General features: G+C 40.4%; 1 protein-coding gene across 1 annotated transcript; it reads left to right on the top strand.

Annotated features, from left to right (window-relative positions):
* Positions 1 to 3,837: 3,837 nt before the first annotated feature.
* LOC145357033 (CMRF35-like molecule 8) lies at positions 3,838 to 15,374 on the top strand. The gene is made up of 5 exons (XM_080210084.1): positions 3,838 to 3,901; positions 4,668 to 5,000; positions 10,709 to 10,763; positions 14,016 to 14,128; positions 15,070 to 15,374. Exons 1-5 carry the CDS (start codon positions 3,862 to 3,864, stop codon positions 15,126 to 15,128), a joined length of 600 nt encoding a protein of 199 aa, XP_080066210.1. The 5' UTR covers positions 3,838 to 3,861; the 3' UTR covers positions 15,129 to 15,374.
* The last annotated feature ends 3,247 nt before the right edge of the window (positions 15,375 to 18,621 follow it).

Below are 18,621 nucleotides of genomic sequence, written 5' to 3'. Positions count from 1 at the left end.
TCCAACATTAGATATGATTCTGCTATTGGACAGCACTTACTGAATGATCACCAGTGTGATAAGGATTACACTAATAACCAATTTAAGATTACTAGTCAAACTCACTTAGGCTTGCTATAAACTACATATATTAATTTGCCGGGCTTTGTCCCTTGCATGTCCAGGCACTATGCCTTTTTCAATTAAATAAAAGCACAGGTTCCCTGATGCATTTCCCTATGGCAAAGTCTTGACCAATTGGGGTCAACTTGTCATTTTTGAATTTAAACTAAAGCTTAGGAGATAACTTCCCTGGTGCATTCTCCATGTTGGCATATAGCACAATGGTTAGCACTGCTGCCTCATACAGCAGGGACCTGGGTTTGATTCTAGCCTTGGGTGACTGTCTGTGTGGTGTTTGCACATTTTCTCTGTGTCTGTGTGGGTTTCCTCGAGGTATTCCTGTTTCCTCCCATAATCCAAAGATGTGCAGTTAGGTGGATTAGCCATGCTAATTTGCTCCTTAGTATCCCAAAATTTGTAGGTTAGTTGGGTAAATGCACAGGGTTACAGGAGTAGGCAGGGGGAGGGGTGGCTGTGTAACGCGCTCTGTCAGAGAGTCGGTGCAGACACGATGGACCAAATGGCCTCCTTCTGCACTGTTGAGATTCTATGATGATGAACACCTCAGAATCCACCTGCCAACAAATGAGCACGTTTTTCTCATGCAGTATAAATTGATGTTCCCTTTGAAATTTGGTATTATTCTCTCCTGACGAGTGCAAGCTGAAAAATTTTGACAGCATGAGTCTTTTTTCAGCGCTAACTTATTTTATTCTTTCTGGCGGGACTATGTATATCTCAAGTGCAGATTCTTCAGTCTAATTGGTAGAAGAGTCTGTCTGTGTACAGACATCTCAGAACACCTGTAGAGGGCACTGTGCTGTAAAAGACTCCGGATTGGATGAAATAATGCTGACGACATATAAACGTGGTGAATGTATTGTGCTATTGCCTCACTATGCTCTTAGCAATGTCCTGTAATTTCCCAAAGTGTGCTGCAGATTAGTTATGCGCCTCACATTAACTATGTGTATGCCTAAATTCCTTATATTATTGTCAACTACAAGACGGACCACACACACATTTGTCATTGTGTCCCATATTCTTGAGAACAGAAAAATAAACAGAATTGCGGCAGTATTTTTTAAAAAACATACCCAGAAAGGAAGAAATCTAAATTTTGAATACTTGTTTAAGTCGGCACAAAATGCTTGTAATATACTGAACAACAATACAGCACAGGAAACAGGCCCTTCGGCCCTCCAAGCCTGTGCCACTCATTGGTCCAACTAGACCATTCTTTTGTATCCCTCCATTCCCAGCCTTAACATTTTAAAAATGATTGACGCTGCTTAGAGAGGTAACAGTTTTTAAAATCAGACAGAGAGGAAAGGGAATGTCTGTGAGATTGTAGAAGGCATGATAGTAAAAGGCAAAAAAAGGAAGGTAATGGAGCAAATAACTTGCCAAAAATTGATGACAATGAGGCTACGGCAGGTGAGGACCTAGAAGATGTCATTATCACTAAAGAAACGGTGTTAGGCAAGTTAATTTGGGCTAAAGGTAGACAAGTCTCCAGGCCTGATGGAATGCATCCCAGGGTACTAAAAGAGATGGCGAGGGAAATAGGAAATGCACGCGTGGTAATTTACCAAAATTCACTGTACTCTGGCGTCGTTCCAGAAGATTGGAAAACAGTAAATGTGACTCCACTATTTAAAAAAGGAGGTAGACAAAATGTGGATAACTATAGACTGGTTAGCTTAACTTCTGTAGTGGGGAAAATTCTTGAATCTATCATCAAGGAAGAAATAGTGAGACATCGGGACAGAAATTGCCCCATTGGGAAGACGCAGCATGAAAGGCAGGTCATGTTTAATTAATTTAGTAGAATTCTTTGAGGACATTACAAGTGCAGTGGACAACGAGTGGATGTGGTATATCCGGATTTCCAGAAGGCATTTGACAAGGTGCCGCACAAAAGGCTGCTGCATAAGAAACAGGTGCATGGCATTATGGGTAATGTATTAGCATGGATTGAGTTGGCTAACTAAAAGAAAGCAAAGAGTGGGGATAAATGAGTGTTTTTCTGATTGGCAATCAGTGACTAGTGATGTGCCTCAGGGATCAATGTTAGGACCGCAGTTGTTTACAATTTACATAGATGATTTGGCGTTGGGGACCAAGTGTAGTGTGTCAAAGTACACAAAGATGAGTGGCAAAGCAAAGTGTGCAGAGGATACTGAATATCTGCAAATGGATATAGATAGTTTAAGTGAGTGGGCAAGGTCTGGCAGATGGAGTACAGATGGAGTTAAGGTCTGGCAGATGGAGTTAAGAAAACAAAAGATTCTAATGAACCCCATTCCTGCATCCACTTATTTCTCCAAAGGTTCCAATGTATTTGATACCATTATTCTTCCTGGAAGTCTAATCAACAGATCGATCACTCTGGAAGGAATAATTTCTTCAAATCAGCCATAGCTTTACCTTTTACTGGTTTGAATCAGAGTCATTTTGTTCTTCTCTCACACTTCAATCAAATAATACTTAACTTTTCTACCCCCTATCTCTAAGGCTTATGTTCCTGATATCATATTTGCAATATTGAAAGCTGAAGTATATTCAGATCTTTCTCAAACCTCACATTTGATTTTAATCTATCTACATTTCCTATTGTTTGAATCTTTCCCTGTGGTTTTGCAACCAGAACCAGACACTACTGAAGATACAATCTCACCAGGACATAATACAGTTTCAATAGGACTTTCCTTGACTTGGATTTGAGCGCTTTGGCTGCGAGGCACAGTGGCACAGTGGTTAGCAGAAACCCACGTTCAATTCTGGCCTCAGATGACTGTGTGGAGTTTGCACATTCTCCCCGTGTCTGCGTAGGTTTCCTCCAGGTGCTCCAGTTTCCCCCCACAGACCAAAGATGTGTGGGTTAGGTGGATTGGCTGTGTTAGTGGCAAAGGGGATTAGCTAAGGAAATTTGGCGTGTCAGTTATGACTCTCACCAACTTTTACAGATCACCATAGAAAACAGTCTTTCCGATTGTATCACAGCTTTGTGTGGCTCCTGCTCTGCCCAAGACTGCAAGGAACTACAAAAGGTTGTGAATCTACCCAATCCATCAAGCAAACCAGCCTCCCATCCATTTATTCAGTCTATACTTCCTGCTGCCTCGGAAAAGCAGCCAGTATAATTAAGGACCCCACACACCCTGGACTCTCTTCCGTCTTCTTCCGTTGGGAAAAAGATACAAAAGTCTGAGGTCACATGCCAACTGACTCAAGAACAGCTTCTTCCCTGCTGCCATCAGGCTTCTGAATGACTTTCCTCACATTAAGCTGACCTTTCTCTGCACCCTGGCTATGACTGTAAGGCTACATTCTGCAATCTCTCCTTTCCTTTGCTTTGTCTGAATAGTGCTCAAGAAGCAATACTTTTCACTGTATACTAATACATGTGACAATAATAAATCAAATCAAATACTTGGGATTACAGGGATAGGGCCTGGGTGGGATTGCTGACAGTGGGCCAAATAGCAACCTTCTGCACTGTAGGGATTCCATGATAATGCAACATATTTATTATTTAGAAATAATAAATATCTTTTATTATTTAGAAATCTTCAAGAGATGGGTGGCATCTAAAACATACAAATTTGCTAACATCTGGCAGTTGCAACATAGTGCGCAATAACTCAGAAACTGGTAAAATTCCTTATTCCGGGAAATTGCGAAATGCAAATGTTAGAAATAACTTCACAATCCAAAACTGGGATCGTAGTGAAGACTGTTACTTTAAGGCAGAATATGTACTTTAAAGTTATATTGCTATTCATGTTCGTATCAGGTAAGGAAATAAAGATTCTGGTTTTCTATGTAAATATAAGTAAGCATCAAAGCAGAGAAAGACAAGCTGCTTTCAACATTTTTGAACTTTAACTTTTTAGAACTTCCTCATTATTCAGCTTTGAGTTTGCTTGTTTATTTAGGTGATCAATGAGAAAACCAGGAGTTATTTTTTTCCAATTTCACCTCGTTTGTGTTTATAATTCAATATGAGCTAAGGTGGCAAAATAAACTTGGATGTTTCCAGTAAGCCTATGATCCATGCTTTGCCTAAACATAAGGATTTGGTGCCTCAGAAAACATGACAAAAACTACCAAGTCTCACTGTTTTGGAAAGCAATCTTCGTATTTAAATTTTTCTGTAGTCTACAAGACTGAAATGATGTTGGATTGGCATTTTTAAAGTGTATTTATTAGTCACAAGTAAGCTGACATGAACACTGCAATGAAGTTACTGTGAAAATCCCCTAGTCACCACACTCCAGCGACTGTTTGGCTACACTGAGGGAAAATTTAGCATGGCCAATTTATCTAACCAGCATGTCTTTTGGACTGTGGGGGGAAACCAGACCAACCTGAGGAACCACGCAGACGCAGGTAGAATGTGCAGACTCCGCACAGAGAGTGACCCAAGCCAGGAATTGAATCCTCACCCCTTGCACTGTGAGGCTTTATTGTACGAAGTAACTGTTGTGAAAAGTTAACTGACACGTCTTTCTCTTCCCACTGTTGTACGTTGTAAACCTCTTCCCATACTTACATACTAGCAGGTTCCTGTAAATTAAGAGGACCGACGGTGATCAACGGATCTTTGGCAGGAAGGGTAACTGTGCAGTTGAAATACGACCAAGAAGATGAAGCTTTTCCAAAGAGCTGTTGTAAAGTGACAGCCGGTGTGTGCACTGAATTTGTGGATACTTCTGGACAGGTGAACGAACTGTATTTGGGAAGAGCATCCATCACCGAAGATAGAAGCAATAGAATAATTTCTCTAACTCTGCAGCAACTGAAAAAAGAAGATGCAGGACAATACTCCTGTGGAATACGTTTGTCTCAGTATCGATATGAATCGTTCTGGATGGAATTAAAAGTCTTGGAAGGTAAAGTACAAATTACAGTGGCAGTATAAGCAAAAAGGTCAGATACTACATGTGGTAAAAAATAATATAGTAACACGGATTAATCTATTCACCATATAAATGTTTCATGTTAGCATGTAAATTTGGACTGAGCAGACTGTTGATCTTGATTAGTTCCACAAATATCTCAATACAGATATTGTTATGATCAGGATGAAAGGAGTATGTTTATTATCCAGCCCCACTAGTCCGCAGGTCATGCCATTAACTTAAAAACCCAAGTTACTCACCAATTGTATACCTTCTTTTCTGACCCCCAAAATAAAAATGTCTTTAACCAGGTTTCTTTCAATAAACTCAGAATGAATATTGATTAACACACAGTTAAAATAAAGGATAAAATTTGTAGGGTCTCATCAATGTCGACCTGGAGCTCCTCGTGTAAAGACGAGCCACTGGTCCTGCTGGACATCTGAATATCTAGGATGGCATGGTGGTACAGTGGTTAGCACTGCTGCTTCACAGCTCCAGGGACCTGGGTTTGATTCTCAGCTCAGTCTGTGTGAGCATCCTCTAGGTGTTCCAGTTTCCTCCCACAGGCCAAAGATGTGCAGGTTAGGTATGTTGGCCATGCTAAATTGCCCCTTAGTGTCCTGGGATGCATAGGTTCGAAGGATTAGTGGGGTCAATATATGGGTGCAGTCTCAATGGGCCAAATGGCCTCCTTATGCACTGTCGGGTTTCTAATTTTCAACAACTGGTCTCAGTTTTGCAGCTTCAAATGCAGACCAGTAACACTCAGATGAGGATTTTTCAGCTACAAGTTAATAGTCACATGTAACTTTTAGCAAGGTAGAGAACGAGAGAAGCAGTTAGGTTAGCTTTCATTCCTCATGTTGTTCCCCAACAAGTCTGACTTCAAAACCAAAAGAGTCACAATTAAAGTCTTTTTTCTCTCTCTTGTGTGATTTCCAGCAAGTGTACTTTTCAATTTTGCTCCTCTCCCATCAATTAAACTGATTGCATTTCCAAAACAACCAACCAGATCTTCCTCAAGTCCCATTAAGTTCAGGTGAATACTTGGAACAGACCTGCTTGTTGACAGTTCCAAGGTGAACTTACAACCTTCTTAAAATAAGAACCAAATGTGCAAATCATGCCATGCCCTGCATTTTGTAATCAAAATATTCTGTCTTGAAATATATGATTCTAACAATTTCCAGGTTCAACTGACATCTTTATGCATTTTAAAATAGTTAGAGATACCCTGATATGGTCAGTAACTTAAATCTGGACTACCGCACAAAATTTGATATTGCTATTAATGTTAACCTAGACTTTGTGTTTCCTTTGTAATGTGCCATAAAAATCACTAAAAATCCGCAATATCAGTGTCAAAAATAGTTCAATCTTTTTACATTTGAAATGGAAATCTGGTTAAATCCAATAGATTGAGTAGGAACGACATTTTGAATGGAGTGGTATTCATCAAAGATCACGTTATGTAATACTACTCCAACACTGACCTACATAATAACCTGCAATAGAATTGCACTGAAGCATCCCAAGATGTGTAGAAACTTCAGCCAAGAAAGAAGAGAGGAAGTGCCCAAAAGCTTGGTGTTTGCAGAGAATTTACAGAAGGATAGAATGGCAAAAGGGTCTAAGAATGGAATTTCAGAGGGAGAGTAATTCAGTTCTTTGACAATTTTTGCCCATGATGGGATGAAGAAAAGAGGAATGCAAAGGAAGTAAGCATCAGAGGAGCAGACATTTTAGATCACAGGAGCAGGAGTAGGTCCTTTGAACCTGCTCCCCCATTTAATAAGATCATGCTTGATCTGGCTGTGGCCTCAATCCCATTCTCCTGCCTGTCCCCCAACTCACCCCTCCTCCCACAACCTGGAACAGTTGAGGCTCTGGGTCTGTACTTGTTGGAGTTTAGAAGGATAAAGGGGGATCTTATTCAAACTTACAGGATACTGCGAGACCTGAATGGAATGGATGTGGCGAGGATGTTTCCACTAGTAGGAAAAACTAGAACCAGAGGGCACAACGTCAGACTAAAGGGACAATCCTTCAAAACACAAATGAGGAGGAATTTCCTCAGCTGGAGAGTGGTGAATCTGTGGAACTCTTTGCCGCAGAGGGCTGTGGAGATCAGGTCGTTGATTGTCGTTAAGACAAAGATAGATGGGTTCTTGATTAATAAGGTGGTCAGGGGTTATGGTGAAAAGACAGGAGAATGGGGATGAGAAAAATATCAGCCATGATTGAATGGCAGAGCAGACTTCATGGGCCGAGTGGCCTCAGTCTGCTCCTATGTCTTATGGTCTAAACCTTGACTCTCCATGGAATAATGACCCAATGTTAGAAAAATAAATTTCCTAATCTCTGTCTGAAAAGAAGGACCTGTTCTAAAGCCATGTTCCGTGATTCCAGTCTCTTCATCAAGATGTTTCCAACCCATCAAGTCCTCTCAGAATCTTACATCTTTCAAATTGTTTATCTCCTCATTTGTCTAAAATCTAATGGGCAGAGGCTTAACCTGTTAGTAAAGGGATGTAAGGCTCGAGACGAGTGTGGCCTTGGGGTGCTGTAAGACTGCAGGGGCTTCAACTTTGGGAATGAGCAACTTTAGTCATTGAGCACTGAGGTGTTGAATGAATCGGGTTCCATGTGACAACAGGAAATGTGTCACATAATTTTTACAGTTCATCGAAGATGGAGATTGGTAACCAGCAAGGAGTGCCTTGGATTAGTTGAGTCTTGAATGTATAAGAATTTCAATGTTTAAGGAGCTGAGATGGGGGTCAGGTGACTGGGGAGGTGAAAGTAGATCTGTGTGGATAATGATGACCTGATATCTGAAGTGGAATTGGGTTGAACAGTTCACCTAGGCTGCAGTCTGGTTTAGCCTAGGAAAGCATTAGAATTTAAGGATGATAAGAGAACAACATTGAAACCGTTTAGCTAAACCTGAGTAATAAGAAGGGAACTATTTCAGCATTGGGCACCTATTAATGTGAACAGTAGAAATGAGATAGAAGGAAAGGTATGTGGATAAATTTAAGGAAATTGCAAGAAATAACCAAGTCATATGAATGGTTCTGTGTCCATCTTATTAAAGCTCCTCTTGAAACAGCACAAGGCAAAATTATATTCTCTGAGCCAGTTAGTATGGTGCACACTTATCCCTTTGACCTCTTTGACACAGCCAATTCCAGAAGATTTCATTCATTGTCCCTTTCCTTTCCTCATCCACATGCTTCCCTTTGGTAACTTCATATATAAAGAACCAGCAACTACCAGTGTGATAAGAACATAAGAACATAAGAAATAGGAGCAGGAGTAGGCCATCTAGCCCTTCGAGCCTGCCCCGCCATTCAATAAGATCATGGCTGATCTGTTGTAGCTCAGTTCCACTTTCCCGCCCTCTCCCCATAACCCTTAATCCCCTCTCTTATCAAGAACCCATCAACCCGCTTCTTAAAAATATTTAGCGAGGCAGCCTCCACCACTTCAACGGGCAGAGAATTCCAGAGATTCACCACCCTTTGAGTGAAGAAGTTCCTCCTCAACTCCGTTCTAAACCGCCTCCCCTTTATCTTGAGGCTGTGCCCCCTAGTCCTACTGTCTTTTTTGAGCGGGAAGAGTCTCTCCACCTCTATCCTATCCATCCCATTCATCATCTTATACGTCTCAATGAGATCTCCCCTCATTCTTCTAAACTCTAACGAGTACAAGCCTAGTTTATTCAGCTATGTTTATTCAGTAGTTTATTCACCTAGTTTATTCAGTATGATGATATTATACTATTCCTTACTACCACCTCTTGCAGTTCCCTCACAGAGTGGAATTTAATACCCTCCCTGAGACAAGAAAGTATTTAATTGGGTCGGAGGATATTGGCTGGGGACCCTTCCTGTCTCTGCTGCCAATTGAGGCCTTCAAATTCAATTAATGTCCATTTAAGTGCATCTTTCCACCACTTCTGATATTCAGCCAGCAACAGGCAGGGTAGGGCAGGGCAGTCGCCACACAGGAAGCCCAAAAAGCAAACACAACGTGGGTTCCTTGGAGAGGTTGTTCCTCACTCAAAGAAACACAGTGCTTGATCACAGGACTCAGCATCAAGAAGTTGGTTGGCAGGAAGACCTGGGAGCCACCTGATGCCAGGCCCCTCTCGTGACCTTACACTCATTCACCTCAGTTCTGGGGTTCCTTGCTGCTCCTGGGCCCTGGGTGGGTGCATAACTGGCAGCTACTGGTGCTTGCCCTGTGGCACTGCCTACAGTGGACAACTACCAACCTCTGTTTGGTTGGCAATTCTTGGGGGCAGGATTTCTGCCCCAGGTGGTCTTTGATCATGGGGATGCTCACCCCTGGCCACCTAGGTGCCCAAAGGAGGCGTCAAAATCTTTCACCAGTTCTCCAGCTGACAAGTGAGGCCCCTGGATTATATAATGCCCGCTGTTTCTGTCTGCTTATCTGACACGTAGGCCTGGACTTTTATCATCAAGGTGAGTAGGAGAGTCAGGAACATTCTTTGTTTGACCTGCTCATCTGGGGAGAAAGTGTCCATAAAGGTGGAATCTTCAATACCAGTAGATGGGTGGGGGATGTAGGCTGGAGTCGGGTCAGCTGACCTGGGTGCAAAGGCAAGCTGTTTTAAAAGGGGCTTCATCCCAATTAAAATAAAAATAGAAAGTCTCCCCAGCCCCCTCACCCCATCACTCCCCCATTCCCATGTCATCCCCGTGCTCCATCCATAAGATTTTATGCCCTCAGCCGCCCTCTATGGTCCCTCATAACGTAAGAAGTCTCACAACACCAGGTTAAAGTCCAACAGGTTTATTTGGTAGCAAAAGCCACTAGCTTTCAAAGCGCTTTCTGCCCCTTTGTCAGGTGAGTGGAATTTAAGGTGAGCACTCACCTGATGAAGGGGCAGCAAGTGCTCCAAAAGCTAGTGGCTTTTGCTACCAAATAAACTTGTTGGACTTTAACCTGGTGTTGTGAGACTTCTTACTGTGTTTACCTCAGTCCAATGCCAGCATCACCACAGCATGTCCCTCATAATGCCCATGTCAAGCTATGACACTTCAATGCCCATTTACTCACTATACATTAATTAACCCAATGGTGACAATAGGATGTATAAAGAGAAACTTCTTATCAATGAATGAGGGTTTATTTTTTCAATTTCCGCACATGACAATAAAAATGTCAGTCATTGAAGCTCTTTAAAGTTTCAACAGATGAAACTGCAGGTGCCTCGGATTTCTTAATCCTGTGTAAATATCATTGTCAAATTGACAGTAGAGATCAGAGAACCAGAGGTGTCAATGTTTTCCTTGGGGTTCAGGTGTTTTAGAACTCTAATGGATGTCCAGCCAACAGCCCAAAAATCCTTTTGTGATCTTGGGGATATGGATATGCAGGGTTGTTGGACACCCAATACTAAATATTGAGCGCATCATGAAACTGAGTAACTACATAAATTACCCTCACAACAGAGTAATTGATTAAGTGTCAATTTGTCAAGAAAGCTAAGGAAGAATAAGTTGCTGATTCCCTATATGAAGTTGCCTATAATTCTATAGCTTGAATCGTTCTAAGATTGAGCAGGAAATATAACTGAGTTTCAGTGCCCATGATTTCAGCTGTATCAGATGACTTGTGATTTGTAACACGGCAATCAACATTAATATCTCTGTTTACTTCAACAGCCTCTCTGATACCATCACCAAATCCAACAACAATAGACTTTAAATCTGCATTAAGGTAGGATTTATGTCAATTTAGGTCAGTGAGTAAATCAATGACAAAGATAATACTAAACATAACATATTATAATACAATTAGACTTGTCTCCACAATGTGAGTGAACAGAGCTCCTTGAATCATGTGCAGTGACATATCATTGAATCATAGGACCCCTACAGTGCAGAAGGTGGTCATTCAGCCCATCGAATCTGCACCGACCACAACCTCACCCAGACCCTATCCCCATAACCCCACATATATATCCAACAAATCCCCTGACACTAGAGTCAATGTAGCATGACCAATCAACCTAATCCGCACATCTTTGGAGTGTGAGAGGAAACTGGGGCACCTGGAGGAAACCCATGCTGACATGGGAAGAATATGCAAACTCCACACAGTGACTCGAGGCCGGAATTGAACATGGATCCCTGGTACTGTGAGGCAGCAGTGCTAACCATTGTGCCACCGTACTGCCCATATAGATTATTTGCCGTTGCTTATTTGGCAAATACTGACAGTTTATCAAACCTCTCTCTCCCTCTGTTCGTGGCTACTCCTACTGAGAGATCTGCTGCCATGATATGTCACACTCTTGTCTTGTTATCATCTTGCATCCACTGTAGCTCATCTGCAATCACATCTATCATCCTACCACATCTAGCTTAACCCCTTGCTCTGCTGCGCTCCACTTTATCCTCTCAAAGTGACCTCTGTACCTTTTCAGCTCTGAGCCAATGGCTGAAACACTGAGATTTTCTTACCTGGATGTCACTTTATAGAATTCTTTTCCTTACAATTTCAGGTGTCTTTTATGTAGTCTTGTGATCTGTGTCTAGAATGTTTGCGATACTACTTGGCACCTATATTTCAAAGCCTATGTTTTCTTCCACCGATATTGATTTATTGTTCAGGTTTCCAAGGCAGCCAGGAAAATGGGTTAAACATAGCATCTTACAGGTTTTTTCCTTATTATGAGCTTGCATTTTCTTATTGTTAGCATGTCGTCACTTTTGACTATCTCTAACCTCTTTCTAACTTTGGCATTGTATCTTCCATCTCCTGTTATCATTTGTCTAAGTAAACAAACTGATCTACTTGTTCCAGTGTGACACCACCCACTTCAATCTTCACTCTAGTTCCTTCTAATACTTTCCCTTTGAAGACTGCTATTTTGTTTGTCTTTTTGGTGTTTGTGCTCAATCCATGTTCTAAACTTCTATGATATTTTGTAGGATTTCTTCTGATTCTGCATGTATCTAACAGGAAAATAGTAAACTGCACTGTTTAGTACATCATGATGATTAGGTGTTAATTGATATCAGTGAGCTACAATATAAAGGCCATTTTTGGTGAAATGTAAGTTTAAGTTTATTTATTAGTGTCACATTAACACTGCAATAAAGTTACTGTAAAAATCCTCTAGTCGCCACACTCCCGCACCTGTTCAGGTATACTGAGGGAGAATTTAGCATGCCAATGCACCTAACCAGCACATCTTTTAGATTCTGGGCGGAAACCGGAGCACCTGAAGAAAACCCATGCAGACACGGGGAGAATGTGCAGACTTGGCACAGTGACCCAAGCCCGCAATACAGAAAATGAGCAAAAATCATTTAAAAACTTCAGATATTGGAAATCTAAGATGAAAGCAGAAAGTGCGGAAATAGCATTGTGGTCAACAGAATCAGTTGGGAGAATAAATAAATTGAGGGATTGTTAAGTATATATAAAATCTTGCTTAATAAATTATGCTTGATTTATAAATGCTAATTATTTATACTTTGTTAGATCAAGCACAACAGAGGACCCTAGTGTTAGAAATTAAAGATTCAAAATGTAGAAATCTTAATTCAAAATTTCGATACCTTGGAGCCCTAAATTTTACATGTCATTAACTAGCCACTTCCCCTGTCAGGGAGTACTGACAATGCAGGGTGATAAATCAGTGTTTCTGGAGATTTGTAATGAGTATGCTTGATGTGTGAGCCCTCCATCAGGGGTAGGTGGTGGCATAATGGTATTGTCAGTGGACTAGTAATCCAGGGTATTACTGTGTTACTAAACACAGGGGACTCGGGTTCAAATCCTACCATGGCAAATGGTGAAATTTGAACTCAATGAAAGTCTGGAATTAAGAATCTACTGATGACTATGACATCATTGTCAAATGTTGTAAAAGCTTATTAAAGCCCTTTAGGGAAAAAAATCTGGCGTCTTTACCTGATCTGGCCTGTATGTGACTTAATGTCATCAGGGATGGGCAATAAATATCAGGCCAGCCAGCAAAGCCCACGTCCCATGAATGAATAAAAAATAACTCACTCTTTGATCTTCTGTATTCATCTACTGGGCTACTGAGATCAGTCCCATGTTGTTTTTTGTTCTTCCATTTCTACCTGTCTCACCTCCATCTCATCAGCAATTCACATCTCTCTGTGTCTTGTAAATATGTGTGGCTGGGATTTTCTGGCCCCACTCTGCCGGCAATGGCAGCAGCCCAGTCAAAAGTCCATTCACTTTCGGTAAGACTGGAAAATGCCGGCAGTGGGAGGGGGGCTGTAGAATCCTAACCAATAAATTTATGATTTATCTCTCTAAGATTCTGTTGTCTCATTCTAATGTTATTCCAGCTCTATAACTGTCATCTGTCTTATACATAAACACGTGTCATCCACATGTATGCGTGTGCGTTTCTTTCCTCTCCTTTTTGTTGGGTTTTCCCTTAAATGCCATTCATTTGTAGCATCTTCTAGTGCTGATATAGGGTCTACACATGAAATAGAGCAGGAAAGTAAATGTCCACTGCCTAATAGATAGATGTAGAGAAAACCTCTCAATGATAATGAAAATATTGACTGCAACATTTGCCATGTGGTCTGGCAATATCATAAGGACATTTCAACACAATGGCCCATGTTATTAACTGGCAAGATAGTTTTATCTAACCATACTTTGCAAGGCCATCCTATTAAATGCAAATTGCTCTCATCTTCAGAGGTACTTTTCTAGAACATTTTCAAAAATATAATTGTGATTTTGAAACATTGTCTGACAATTGTCTGAATATTGTGTGTAATTCAACCAAATTCCACATTCTTCAAAGAAGACATTGTCCTTACACCAATTTGCAGAAAGGTATAACATCACTTGCTGTCACACTGCAGTTTCAAGTTTGATATGAGTGAAATAGACTTGTGTATATTTCTACACTGAACTTTGGTAATGCCTTTTACAAAGAAACTCTAAATCTTATTTTTTAATTTGCAGTCCTCCTATGAAATGGAACTTTGTTTTCTTAACCGCAGTCCTTTATTTGTCCTTGAAACTTTTTGTTGCTGTCACTATTTTAGTGGTGCTGCTGAAAAATCACAGAGGCAATGGTGAGTTATAGTCACTGGATATCAAACATGCAATTGTCCATTGACTTTAAAATACGTAATAGAAATATGTTAACAAATGGTTGAACAAAGGGCTTCTACATCGAGCAAGCTGAAGTATAACAGACTATCCAGTAGTCTGAAATTTCAGAGTGGAAATTTTTTCAGATGTCTTTCCTTTTTTTCTGAGAGGTGCTAGTATTTGCTGTATAGACATCGACGTATTGTTCACTATCTTTACCACATGGCCAATTTTAGCATTCCTTCTTGCAAGCAACCAACTCAACACCAACTTAGAATTTCTTCAGGTCCTTATGACTTAATTCTACATTGGTCAGTGCCTTTACCTAGCATCAGAGTAAATTAGTTTAACAGCACACATTAATACAATGGATTTACTTTCACTTTGTAACTCATTTAATGTGAATCTGCTTTGTGAAATTAATGTGGCTGTACAGGAAAATCTTGGGTTGGAAACCTCCTTAAAAACGTTTAGTTCAAAAGCAATTGAAGTTTAACCTAAAAAGCTGTCTTACCAGATGGGAATGGTATATTTAAAATTAATAATGATATGAATCATTTCTGCTGTTGTAATTAGATTTTTAGGACTAAAAAGTGTTGTGCATCTTTTAAAGATTATCAAGATTGGGGGGAAAAAGAAAGTAAAATATGACTTGATTCTGTTTTGATCAGGGAAATTTTTTAAAAAATGAAATACAACAATATCTTAGCCTAACAAAGGAGTTAACACCATCCACTGACAGCTTTTTTTAAAAAAAACTTCACCACACAATCACCTTTACATCACTGAATGGAAAGTATTGTATTAGGCATTATTGCATTTTAAGTTTCTAAATTGATGGAAGGAAATTTTGAATTGTCCATTTGATCTTTCGAATCTTAAGCATTGCAATAATAGATTCTCTGTTTTCTTCTTCTTTAAGGAAAGGACCGTGGTTTCTCAGATCACTTGAATATTGATGGCACACCAAGCCAATTTTAAGAGTTTAGGACCCTACCTGCAAATGTTGGCAGACAGCAAATGTCACAGCTTGGTGAAGATTTTGGATTAAAACCTTTACCTTTCAAAGACCATTCATTGTCACTTATTGGATTCATGACAGAGTGGTCGAGAAGAGTAGATACAGAAGTCATATCGCATTATGTAATATTCTGATAAGAGTAGGGAAAGGGACGGAAACGTAGGTGAGAGTAGGTGAAAAGTTTTATGAAATATGCTTTGCCTAATACTTAGAGGACAATAGCAAGAAAATAATTCTGTATTGTACATTGTAAAGTGCTACCCAAGTAAATATATTAAGTTTTACTTATGCTTAAATAAAAATCTTAAGCTATTATCAATATGGAGTTAACCTCAAACTATTGAAGAGACAAGTCCAAAGGGACCTCAAATTGGTTACACCTTAACATTTTGGCTTCACAGACCCACAACTGTAAAGCAGTTGGAAACAGAGGAAGCAGTGAATAATTACTGAGTACACAAGAATTGGAGATGATGGAAGTTTGCAGCCGGAATTCTCTGGTCTTTTATGCCCCACTACCACTGCCAGTGAGAATGGAGAATTTGGCACTCAACCAAATCTCTGTTCATTGCAGCAGGACTGGAGACTCCCAGTTGTGAGCAAGACCAGAGAACCAGGCTCTGCATTTATATAATACCTTTCAAAATCTCAGAAAACAGGAGGCGATGGCATAATGGTATTATCACTGGACTATTAATCCAGAGACTCAGCTAATGTTTTAGGGACCCAGGTTCGAATCCTGCCATGGCAGATGGTGGAATTTGAATTCAATAAAAAAAATCTGGAATTAAGAATCTACTGATGAACATGAAACCATTGTCGGAAAAACTCATCGCTCATGTCCTTTAGGGAAGGAAGTCTGCCGTCCTTACCTACTCTAGCCTACCTGTGATTCCAAAGCCACATCAATGTGGTTGACTCTCAACTGCCCTTGGGCAACTAGGGATGGGCAATAAATGCTGACCAGCCAGTGACGACCATGTCCCACGAATGAATTTTTAAAGAAGTCCTGTAGTGTTTTGCAGTCTGTGTGGTCATGGTTGCGATTTAAAAAACATGGCAGTCAATTTGCAAAAAACACGGCTCCACAAATGGCAACAATCAGAGTCTGTGCAGGTGTACACCAACTAGTGTGGGCTTGTGTCTATGCACCACTCACCCTTTCATTTGATCCGATCAGTAAATCCTACTATTCCTTTCCCCCCTCATGTACCTAGAATAATAAAATTCCAAAGCAGGCCTATTGTGCCTGTGCTGCACTTGGCTAATTGTTAGAATGATGCCACCAACACTGGTAAGGTTAGATTTATAATCCATCCTTAGGTGTGACGTCAGGTCTTTTCTTTGACCCGCTGTTCTCCCTGTGATGAGATGAATACACTGAGCAAAAACAAACCAATTCCTGCACTGTGGGTAATCCCACTTCTGTTCATTATGAATCTCCTTTCTTTCCTATACTTTACGTTTCAATTCCTATACTGAAACGTCAGCAGAGGCAGTAAAAGTTCAGTAAAAGCAGACTGCTATTGGGCACTGATTTAAGTGTAGGTTCTCCTCAAGTGATTTTGCATCAGACTTCTTCTAATCAATGAAAACTTCACTTACATGTCATAACATAAATTGTCAGTAGATGGGGCTATAGTGTAAGCAAACACAGCTCCTACCATCAGACACATGTATCTGACAAATTGCTTGATGTAACAAGTAGGTCGCACTGAACGATACTGAATGAGCCAACTAGAAACACAACTCAGTCCCACTCTGGAACACTGGTTAAACTATGTAGAGCACCAGCCAATTTAGATGATTATTATAATTTAGAATCAGGTAGGACTTACATAAAGAGATCATAGACAAGGAAACAGAAGATACACAATAATGTTTGAAAGCTTAGGTACAATATTTTCTGGCCATTGGTTATGAAAGAATGAAAAATAATAATAAGACTGTAATCTTAACAGAAACAAATGCAATGGCCTCTTAGACCAAGGTTTTCATCATCAAATCGAGTATTTCGTTTTCTGGCTTGGTGTCTTTCATTTAATGTCTCTATGAAGCACCTTAGGACATTTTACCATGTTAAATTTGCTATATTGTCTCAAGTTCTTGTAGAATACAGGGAATCTAGGGCTATTACTTGTTGCTGTTTCAGATGTTGATGATAAGCTCTTAGAAGAATGGATGCTTTAGAGAGGGTGCAAAGAAGGTTTACCAGGATGTTACCTGGTCTGGAGGGTTTTAGGTATGAGGACAGCTCAGATAAACTCACATTGTTTACACTGGAAAGAAGGAGGCTGAGGGGGTGACCTGACAGAAGTCTTCAAAATTAAGAGAGCATAGATAGGGTGGATGGTCAGAGGCTTTTTCCCAGGGTGGAATAGTCAACTACAAGACAGCATAGGTTTAAGGTGAGAGGTGGTAAGTTTAGGAGAGACGTGCGGGGTTTCATACAGAGAGTGGTGGGTGCCTGGAATGCACTGTCAGTGGAGATGGTGAAAACAGGCACATTAGCAACATTCAAGATGTATATTGATAGACACATGAATGGGATGCGAACAGAGGGATAGAAACCACGTATCAGCACAGACTTGGTGAGCTGAGGGCTTGCTTCTGGGCTGTATTTTGCCTTGTTCTTTGAATGTAACTCAGAAATTCCTCCAACTGTAGAGGTGAAATTTGATTCCTGAGGGACATAAATATGTTCCATCAACTTTCCCATTTTATCCAATTCCAGTGATGTTTCACAATGCAAATTTTGAGGATGTTTTTCAATGCCAATTTTAAAATTCCAAAATGAAAATTCCCTGTCCCAGATAAGGGAGGCAATGGCATAGCGGTATTGTCACTGGATCGACTAACTAACAGGGAGCACAGAGTTGGGATAAATAGGTCATTTTCTGGTGGGTGCACCATGGATCAGTACTGGGGTTCTACGAGTTGAAGAGATTGATTGTATTGTAGCCACATTTTCTGATGATACAAATTTAGGTAGAAAATCAAGTTGTGCGGAGGATATAGGGTCAGCAAAGGGATTACGATAGGTTAAACAAGCGGCAGAAAATTTGGCAGATGGAGTAGACTGTAGGAAAATATGAGGTTGTCCAATTTGGCAGGAAGACTGGAAAAGCAGAATATTATTTAAATTGAAAGAGATTGAAGAATGCTATGGTTCAAAGGGCTCTAGGTGTCCTTAGAAGTGAATCACAAAAGGTTACCCTACAGGTCCTGCAGATTAAGAAGGTAATGGTATATAGACCTTTGCTGCAGGTGGGGTGGGAGGTGGAGTATATGAGTAGGGAAGTCTTGAAACAACTGTACAGGACATTGATGAGACCACACCTAAAGTTCTGTGCATGGTTTTAGTCTCTTTACCTGATGGATAAATTTGCATCGTCCCCTCCCTGCCAGTGTCGATAATGTAGAGGTCAGGTTGGGTTGGACAGCAGGTGGTGA

This window comes from Carcharhinus amblyrhynchos, chromosome 22, assembly GCF_965287045.1.
Source record: "Carcharhinus amblyrhynchos chromosome 22, sCarAmb.v2.hapA, whole genome shotgun sequence".
Lineage (NCBI taxonomy): Eukaryota > Metazoa > Chordata > Chondrichthyes > Carcharhiniformes > Carcharhinidae > Carcharhinus > Carcharhinus amblyrhynchos.
This window is presented reverse-complemented; position numbering and strand designations above follow the sequence as displayed.

Coding starts and splice junctions, on each gene's coding strand:
- LOC145357033 (XM_080210084.1), top strand. CDS start 3,862: ATGTACTTTAAAGTTATATTGCTATTCATGTTCGTATCAG. Junction 10,764..14,015: donor GACTTTAAATCTGCATTAAG/GTAGGATTTATG, acceptor TTTAATTTGCAG/TCCTCCTATGAAATGGAACT. Junction 14,129..15,069: donor GAAAAATCACAGAGGCAATG/GTGAGTTATAGT, acceptor TTCTTCTTTAAG/GAAAGGACCGTGGTTTCTCA.